General features: G+C 42.3%; 1 protein-coding gene across 2 annotated transcripts in view; it reads left to right on the top strand.

Annotated features, from left to right (window-relative positions):
* The window catches only part of igsf3 (immunoglobulin superfamily, member 3), a 115,571-nt gene that overhangs the window by 67,167 nt on the left and 38,864 nt on the right, over positions 1 to 9,540 (top strand). For both annotated transcript variants that reach the window (XM_077616835.1, XM_077616834.1), the window contains 2 exons: positions 2,572 to 2,958; positions 3,971 to 4,378. In XM_077616835.1, coding sequence (XP_077472961.1) covers positions 2,572 to 2,958; positions 3,971 to 4,378 — 795 coding nt within the window. The remainder of the gene's footprint in view (positions 1 to 2,571; positions 2,959 to 3,970; positions 4,379 to 9,540) is intronic.

Below are 9,540 nucleotides of genomic sequence, written 5' to 3'. Positions count from 1 at the left end.
TCGTTTTTAGTTTTCAGTACCATTGTGTTTTTCGGCTGCTGTAAATCACCTCACTTGGGAAATGTGTCCGCTGAGTGAGAGACTAAAGAGCAGTAGGCTCTTTAGAACCTAATAATAGTATCAGACAATTGTTTTATCTTTGTAAACAAAGCATTTGGTGAGGGGTACCAGCAGTTATTGGTTTAAAACAAAAATACGATACGAATTATTCATTTACTGATTACATTATTTATGGCATTTTAGTGCTAAAAAATAGGCATCTGCAGCTGCTCGTATTGGATCGGTAAAGGTAATAAATTCATTAATGATCCAAGCCACTGTTCCTCACAAGGGTTGGATCAGATTACTGTATCAGAGCCATGGAGTACCAAGGGCACATGTTCAATCAAGGCATTGTTCCTTTTTGCCATTGTGCTGAATCAAGAAAGCATTGTCAAATGACAAAAAAGGGTGCACATGAATCCAAAAATATCTGTCCACCCATGATCACTTTATCCCTATTCCAAACAACTGTTAGAAAACCTCTCACATGGTGACAAAATATACTGTAAAACTGTCACCACAGCTTGAGAGCTAAGCCTGAATACTAAAAAGAAGCACATAGAATATTACAGGGCTTCTGAGGGCACAAGTTGACACTAAAATTGTGTCAGTTGAGAGAACACAGAAAATGGCGAGAGAATAAAAAAAAAAGAAAAGGTTGAGGTCACGGTGGAGAAAAATGCTGATTTTTCAGAGCGCCGGGTTCGCCCTATTCTCGCCTCGGCTTTAACCCGGCAATAAAAAATACACCTAATTAGAATTCTCGCTCGCAATGTGACAGGGAAGTCAAGCACTGCCTACTTCCCACTCACACGCAAAGTAAAGTTGCCGCTCGCTCGGCTTCCGTTTTTCCAAACGACGCTTACTCGGTGCGTACGTGTATGTGTGTCAGGTTTGTTTGCTGTATTAATTTAGAGATGATGAGTGCGCTAGGCTTGGTGTCAGAAACAGCCTGCTTTGCCTCGCTGTCGGTGCTAGCCTGGAGCGATAATTACAACCACTAACATGCTTCCTCACAAACATTGGAGGTGGAAGTGTTTGGCGGCCTCTTCGGAGGAGTAGAGCACGAATCATTGGTTGCCTTTGACGGCCTAGAGTTAGACGTATATTCCGTTTGAACTGAGAAGGCTGCAGTGAATGAACAAAATTCACAGGACAGGCATGAAAAGAGCCTCGTGATTGGAGCCCATCATCATCAAGAGCACTGAAAGACTTCCTTAAAAAAGTATTTAAACTAATTTTTCACAGTTCAAATGGCATCCAATGAGTTACTACTAAATATTCTCTGCTTTATTATTATTATTAATAGCTTTTAATTCATTCACTCATTCTTTCATTTTCTAAGATGGTTATCCTCGCAACGTATGCCGGGGTGCCGGACCTTATTTATACCAGGCAACAACGGGGAGTAGGCGGGTTACACCCTAAATGGGTTGCCAGCCAATTGCAGGGTGAACACTCATACTCTTGGGTCAATTTAGAGCAAGGGTGTCAGACTCGGGTTGATTCGCGGGCAGCTTTAATGTCTATAATATTTAGATTTTTTTTTATATATAAATGGATTAATAGAACTGGATTAAAAGCCCTGAATATTCAGTTTTGTATAGATCTAAAATAATGTTTATTTTAGCTTTTTTTAAATATATTTTTAGATTTTACAAAATTATTTTTGAACTAAAAACACAGAAAAAAATGATTAAAAAAATTACAATTATTTATTTAAAAGGGGGAAAATCAGGAACATTAATATACATCTATACTCATCATTTTAATTTGATCCTGAAGCAGAAAGTCGGCACTCATGATTTACTTTCCCGGGCCACACAAAATGATGTGGCGGGCCAGATTTGGCCCCTGGGCCGCCACTGTGACACGTAATTTAGAGTGTTCAACCAGTTTATCATGCATACTTTTGGGGATATGGGAGGAAACTGGAGTACCCTGAGAAAAGCCAAACAGGCAGAAGTAGAACATTCAAACTCCCCAAAGGAAGGCTCGAACCCACCGGGGAGAGAACCCTTAATTTCATAACAGAGGTGGGTGTGCTAACCACTCATACACCGTACTGCGTGCTATTATTTTAAGTAGTATTTTTAAAATAAAAAATAAAAAAATTCAAAAAAGTGTTTGTCATCATTTGTTATATTTTCATCATGCTGGTCGCAGCCTGGGTCCGACACACATCTATGCAGAAGCTCCCTCAGGACTTTGGTTCCGCCCACAGTGCTTTGCTTTCTCTAACAATCAATTTTAAGCAGAAAAAAATGTGTGAAACAAAACCGAAAAAAAACGCAAGTGAACTGAAGCGAACACCAACCAAAATGGTTTAATATAATTCACCCTTTATAGAGCACTCACTTCACTTATTGCCAATGTTCTTTGGCATTGAAGCTGAGCTTTCGAAGTCAGTCCACCCAGATTTAATGAGTATATCAAAAGATGTAATTTGCCCCTCCCAGACTAGATATCTACCGTCGTCCGTGACAGGCAACGAATTAATTCCGACATCTGCTTTTGTCTTTGTTTCAGATCGCGACTTCAGCATCCAGGTGAGCACGGAGCGCCGGTCCTTCACGGCCGGTGAGCCGCTGGAGCTCCGCTGCACCATCGAGGCACAGAACGTCCCGGAGCGATTCTTCTCGGTGTCGTGGGTCTTCAGCAGCTCACCGGTGGCCGTGGTGGGCCCTGGCGCCGTGCCCGTCCTGGGCTCCGACTACGTGGCCCGCGAGGCGGCCGGTCTCATGACTGTGCGCAAGGAGAGCCCCAACGTGCACCTGCTCAAGCTGCAGCGCCTGCGCCCCGACGATGCCGGCAAATACATTTGCCGCGTGACCGAGCGGGAAAAGACGCCCACGGGAGACTTTATCGACCGCAGCAAACGCTCGCGCAACGTTCAGATCACGGTGCAGCCGCTCAGTGAGTAATAATCCGCCAGCGAGGCCACCGGCTTACTTGTCCTGTCCTTACTTGTCAATTACGTTAAGAATGATGACCTATTCATAGGAGCAATTTTGCTGCTATTCAATGTCCCCACCTTTCTCCTTGCGCCATAACAGATAGCCACTATTGTTAGCTATGAGTAAGTACAGATCAGATAATGCTCGTCTTATTCCTAATGTATTTTCCCTTTGAGTCAGGAATTGTAATGTAGAATGATGGTCCTTCCCGTAAAGAGGGTGAGCAAGATAATGGAGAGCTTCAGAGTCTTGACTTAGAGGTTGAACTAACTGGCATGAAATGAAATGACAAAAGGAAAAAAGGAAACCAGCAAAGACTTGTCATTTGGATGTAGCACAAAGTAGCGGTTAACACTAGCTAGCCTCACCTGATCTCATAAGCGCCTCCTGCAGAATGAATCACAATTGACGCAAGCCGGTGGAGGTTTTTGTCTTGCCTGATAAAAGACCTTAAGTCATTCCATGCCTTTGATGGTGATAGATGTGAATGTTCATTCGCTGACAGCCGTCTCAGTTCAAATGGATTGCGCGTTTACCAGTAAAAAAAATATCTTTGAAGGATGAAAATAGTCACAACAATTAATTTAAACTTGGATTGTTATAATCAGGTTTCACTGCCACAACTGTGGAGCTTAGAAGCGAATGCACGTTAGTTTATTCAGATTCAGTCAATGAGATGAGCGAGCCAATCGGTCTTACCTTGGCAAATCAACAACCTCTGGTTCTGAAAGAATAACATCACTGGGGCAGCCGTCACAATGTCAAGCCTGGGGCCAGAAACTAAATCGCAATATCAACCTCTTACACAGTCTCACAGGTTAGTCTTCTACTCTAGGGAACCGTCCCCGCGATTGCTTTCATTGCCCCTGGGCTCGTGTTCCTGTGGCTGTTTTAACACCAGCCGTGTGATTCATCTTTTCTTTTGAAATCTGTATGAGAAATTCACAAATCTTTTCTTTTTCTGTTTGCAGAAAGCAACATGACCGTCTTGTTGTCTAGCAACTCTCCCGAAGTTATGGAGGGCAACGTGATGCAGCTGACTTGCTCGGTGCAGTCCACCGCAGGGCCGCTGTCTGCGTTCTGGCGGAGAACGGACAAGCAGGGCGACCAATCCCCACGTGACCTGGCCTCCCTGGACCGGGACGGCACCGTGCTTTACGGCAACGCTTACGGGGAGCGCTCCGGCTATGGTGAAATCCGCGTTGAGAGACAACGAGCCGACACCTTCTTACTCTCCATCTACAACGTCTTGCCCGAGGATGAAGGGCAGTACAGCTGCACCGTCAGTGAGTGGTTTCAAAACGGCACTGAAGCGGAACTCAGGTGGGAGAAGATTGGAGAGAAGGCAGACATGAAGACGGTCACCGTCAAGACTGTCGGTGAGTTGTTGCACCAGTCACACTGAAAAAATAAGAGAGGACTAGGAAAAACTTTTTCGGTTATTCAGTCTGCAATTTGTCTAGTTCTGATTAAACAAACTTTAGAAAGTATAGATGACTAGTTGAATCCCACTTTATGGTGATTATTGCTTCTATTGACGGCACTGACATTTGGTCCCCGGACGTTTGGTCGACCGCACGTTTGGTCGACTGGACGTTTGGTCGCTGGGTTGTTAGTGTTGAAACCAGATCTCAAAATTATAATAATGAGAGAGAGTGAGTTTAATATCTAAATATCTAATATCAAAATATCAACAGTAAACTCTCTGTCATAATTTGACAGCGAGCCCCCCCGGCGACCAAACGTCAGTTCTATCAAATGTCCGTTCTATCAAATGTCTGTTCTACCAAACGTCCGGTCGACCAAACGTCCGGTCGACCCAACGTCCGGTCGACCAAACGTCCGGTCGACCAAACGTCTGGTCGACCAAATGTCCGGGGACCAAACGTCTTTCGACGAAACGTCCGGTCACGCTATTGACAGTGATAGACATCAAATCCATTCAAATTGGCATGTCTGGGACAAATGATTGGCCATCTATTGTCCTTAATGACAGCTAAAGAGTGAACAGAAAATATATAGACACACAAGGACAATATGTAGTATTCAGACAGACAGGTTTCAAAGTCATTGTGCTTGTTGTTTTTAGTTAAGCCTTTACATCGCAGTAGCCATTCTTGCGACACGACTCTCTTTTGTATGCAGGCCCGATCACACCAAAATCTCAAATGTCATAACAACAAACATTTACATGCAAATGACTATAAGGTTATAAACAAGAGAATTACATGAATAACTGGAAGAAAAGGGATTTAAAAAAATCCTTTGTTTACTGTTGTAAATGGTTTAGTTATTTGTGAAGCATTCTTAAGGTCATTTATTTTGTTCCTTTTTATGATAGACGGCTATTCAATAAATGTGTCTCTGCTAGACATCCAATTCATCTGAAAGAGGAAGCTGGTAGCGGAAAAATATTCTTTGATTTGTTTTTTAAAGTGATGGTGAGCTAAACTTGAGGTATTTTAGCTAAAAAACATGAAGTGGTTACACATGATTTGCTTTTGTAAGCAAAAAAACAATTGTTGCGTACCGGCTCTGTCCCCAGGCCTTGAGTTTGACACCTGTGGTTTATGTTTCCAGGCTTTGTGGGTTGCAAGTTTTTGCCACTGCATTTACGGTCAGTGTGTCCCATTACTTCTGTCCACATCCAGTCGAAGAATCCTCCATGGTTTATTCATGTACTGCCTGGGGCTGGAGAACTATTAGGACACTTTCACACACCACCTGCCTGCACATGTCAAGCCTTTTGCACTGACAATCATTATGCACACGGATGATTTGGAATTATTAGAATGGAAAAAAATGGAAATTTAGGACCAGTGTTTTTCACAGTGTGTGGGTCTGCCTTGAGTCAGTTCATAGTTAAATGTTAAAATAGCTGAGAACTAAAATTTAACCCACTCACTCACTCATTAAATGTGTTGGCTGCCATTGATGGAATCCATTTTGACTGGGAGAGGCTGGCAGACATTCGTTCATTTCCCCTTCTCAATAAAATTAGCTTAGATGTCTATCAATATTAATAGAAAACAACAAAATAAATCTGATTAAATGTGACGTTTCAATTAAGGACAGTTTTTTTCAATAACAAATTAACCCTATGTAAGGTTTAAAAATCTTAAACAAAAATAGTCAAACGTCTATCTTAGTTGTATCAAATTCATAATTTCAGGGTGTTCCTCACTAGTCTTCACCAATAGAAAACATTGTTGCTTTACAAAATAAATTGCATTCACAGACTACACATGACCTTCTTTCATTCTAATGTGCTTATTCTCCCATCACAACCTATAAGCATAAGATTATCTAAATATTCTTGTTAATGATGTGAACATTAGCAATGTGTGCTTTTGTCATCGTCCTCGCGGTGCACTGGCACGGCATCGCATTAGCGGGAAATACAGTTTTTCCCTTTGAACTGTTTCTTGCGTTTTGTAACTTCCGTTAAGGAGGCCGTATAACCCGCGCAGTTCACTTGGCAGGGTACCTCCGGGGAGTTGGAACTCAGCTAAACTCTTTCGCATGGAATAAACTATTCAATAACTGTTTGCTTTTTTTCCGGGTTGGCAAGCCACAACAATAAAACTCCAACTCATTATTCTTTACTTAGGTTAAACATTGCAAAAACATGCACAGTAGGCTGGTTGGACACACTAAATTCCCCAAGGTATGAGTGTACCCATGAATTGTTGTCCGTCTCCTTGTGCCCTGCGATTGGCTGGCAACCAATTCAGGGTGTAACCCGCCTTCTCAGTTGTTGCATGGTACCCGTAGTTAGCTGGGATAGGCTCCAGCACCCCCTGTTTCCCGTGTGAGGATAAGCGGTTTGGAAAATGAATGAATGAATGGTAAAAGAACTTCCAGATTTGATTGCCAAATAATTTTCTCCTTGTAAAGTTACATTGGTATGGTCAATTTTTGCCATGCTCACCATTTCATAGCACCTTAGGGAAAAAAAGCAATGGAGCGTATTAGCAAGGAGCTGCCAGGTCAAGAGCACGGGCTCAATGCACACACGTAGGGATTAAGTGGCTACAAAGAAGAAAAGTCTGTTTTTAAGTGGCTATTTGTTAGCTTTGGGCAGGGACAAGACACATGTTATGTAGATGGAAACAAACAAGTCCGGAGGTCCTTCTCCGCATCAGTAGATCAAAGTGGTGTGCTGTTGTGTGGCGGACATTGTGTTTTTAGCTACATCATCTTCTATTTGTTTTTTCTACAGCACCCCCCAAAATGTGCTATATGATTCGTTGAGGAATTATCATGCGCTTGTGTAAAACTACTTGAACTTAGGCTGAACAATTTGAGTGTGTATATTAATTATGGTATTTTCACGACTATAAGGCGCACTTAAGTCTTAAATTTTCTCCAAAATAGACAGGGCGCCCTATAATCCAGTGTGCTTTATATATGGAAAAAAATTCAAATGTGTCATTCATTGAGGGTGCGCCTTATAATGCAGTGCGCCTTATAGTCGTGTAATGTTTAGTGTACTCCCGTTGTGTAGAAAGCAGCAGAGAAAAGGGTTGAGAACAAACATAAGAATTGAAGAACAAATAAACATAGAGAAAATGCATCTTTAAATAGGCAGGCGGTCTACTGGACGTAGCGGTGCAAACTCGATCTAACTGTATTTACCAGTGGACACCCTGGAAGCGGAGGAGTGAAGGGCTAGCACACAAAGAATAAGAGGTAGAAAGATAGGTTAGATAGGTGCGTGATAGGACAAAGTGAGTCTGCAAGCAATACCAGTAATGTGAGGTGGGAAACTCAGTATTAGGATAGGTCACATGTGAGTATTACCTAAATTTAATATTTTATTTGTGATGACTCAGGAGTGAGGGGTGATTTATGAAAACAGATTAAAGCCTGTCTTTTGTAACGAAATCTAAGTTAAACAAGACTCTATAAATATTTACATATTTTAGATAATAACATAGATGTTTGATGATTTCAACTGTTTACATGCCTGCTCAGCGTCGAGGTTCCAGTCTTTTTGTTCGCGTATAAAAGCAAAGCGCCACATTGACTACATTCAGCTAAGCCAATGCAAGTTTCTCTAGCATATTCAACGATCAATTTGAAGCTTTTCCAAAATTCACTCTTATCGGTACCGCTGCGTGTTTAGGTTATCCTTAACTTCTTGCAGCGTTCACGTGACGTGCGCAGAGCATGCTCTGGCTCTACGGCTCGGTAGAGCGAGTGGTTAGCACGTCAGCCTCACAGCTCTGGGGTCCTGGGTTCAAATCCAGGTCATGTCCATCTGTGTGGAGTTTACATGTTCTCCCCGGGCCTGTGTGGGTTTCTTCCGGGTATTCCGGTTTCCTCCCACATTCCAAAAACATGCATGGTAGGCTGATTAGACACTCTAAATTGCCCCTAGGTATGGGTGTGAGTGTGCATGGTTTTCCGTCTCCGTGTGCCCTACGATCGGTTGGCCACCGATTCAGAGTGTCCCCTGCCTCTGGCCCAGCTGGGTTTGGCTCCAGAACCCACCACGACCCTAATGAGGATAAAGCAGTCCTGAAAATGAGATGAGATGTTTTTTTAAAGTCTGCGAGACAGACTACACATCGTTTTAGTATACATTTTTTTCAGCGAGAGAAGCCCTGCACGACCCGAACCCGAAGTAATGATTGACATTTTAGGCCTGACCCGAGACGGGTTGGGTTCGGGCTCGGGCTAAAGATCTTAACACAATTTGGAAATCGATATCCTACTTTTTGCTATTTGATCGTTAATCTGGGCACCGGCAATTTTATTTCCTTGAATGTACCTGTCATGCTTTCACCCACACTGGCATCTGTTATCTATTAAAGAAAACCTGATACGCAAATGCACTCATAGTTAATAATATAATATTAACCTAATTTGTATTTTATTTTCACTGTTATTATATTGCCCTATAAATGTTTAAAGTGGTTAGTTAGATCAATAGGATGGCTGGTGATATGTTCTCTTAGTTTGAGGCTTCTGTTTGGTAATGGTCAATGTAAAAACAGCTCATTTTTCGGAAACTTGTTGTTCCTCAACGAGTTAACAAGATTCGTACAGAAGGGCTATTTTGTTTACTGGGACCATTTTTATGGAGCAGTGTGGGAAGAGCATTTACTGCACATTTCCACACTCGTGTCAGCATCTGTGCACACTTGGTTTTCTTTCTGAAAATTAGTAGTGATGAAAAGCGAAACACAAGGGAGAGATTTTTTTAAAGCACTGGTGTTGTATTGCCGGCCATCTCGCTGCCAAGAGGAAACTATCCGTCGTTAGGCTCAAAACGGATCTATCATCACCATACATTATGGTCAAAATACACTCGGGAGGCGTGTGATACACAACCCAAAATGAGCTGCCGTCATGTTTGGGAAATGACAAAGAAAAAAACAAAGCCGGCAAAATGAGAGCAACATTTGAATTTTTTTCTTACAGGTCTTATTTTTACTTCATCCCTCCTTCTCCGCCAGCCATTTATCCTTTAGGGGGCGTAATCAATGGCTTTTCTCAGTGCGGTCCACTTAAACACGGTGGCACATTTTATTTT

Source organism: Stigmatopora argus, chromosome 13 (genome assembly GCF_051989625.1).
Source record: "Stigmatopora argus isolate UIUO_Sarg chromosome 13, RoL_Sarg_1.0, whole genome shotgun sequence".
In the NCBI taxonomy this organism is placed as follows: Eukaryota; Metazoa; Chordata; class Actinopteri; order Syngnathiformes; family Syngnathidae; genus Stigmatopora; species Stigmatopora argus.
The sequence above is the reverse complement of the archived record's forward strand: the minus strand, read 5'-3'. Positions and strand labels throughout refer to the sequence as shown.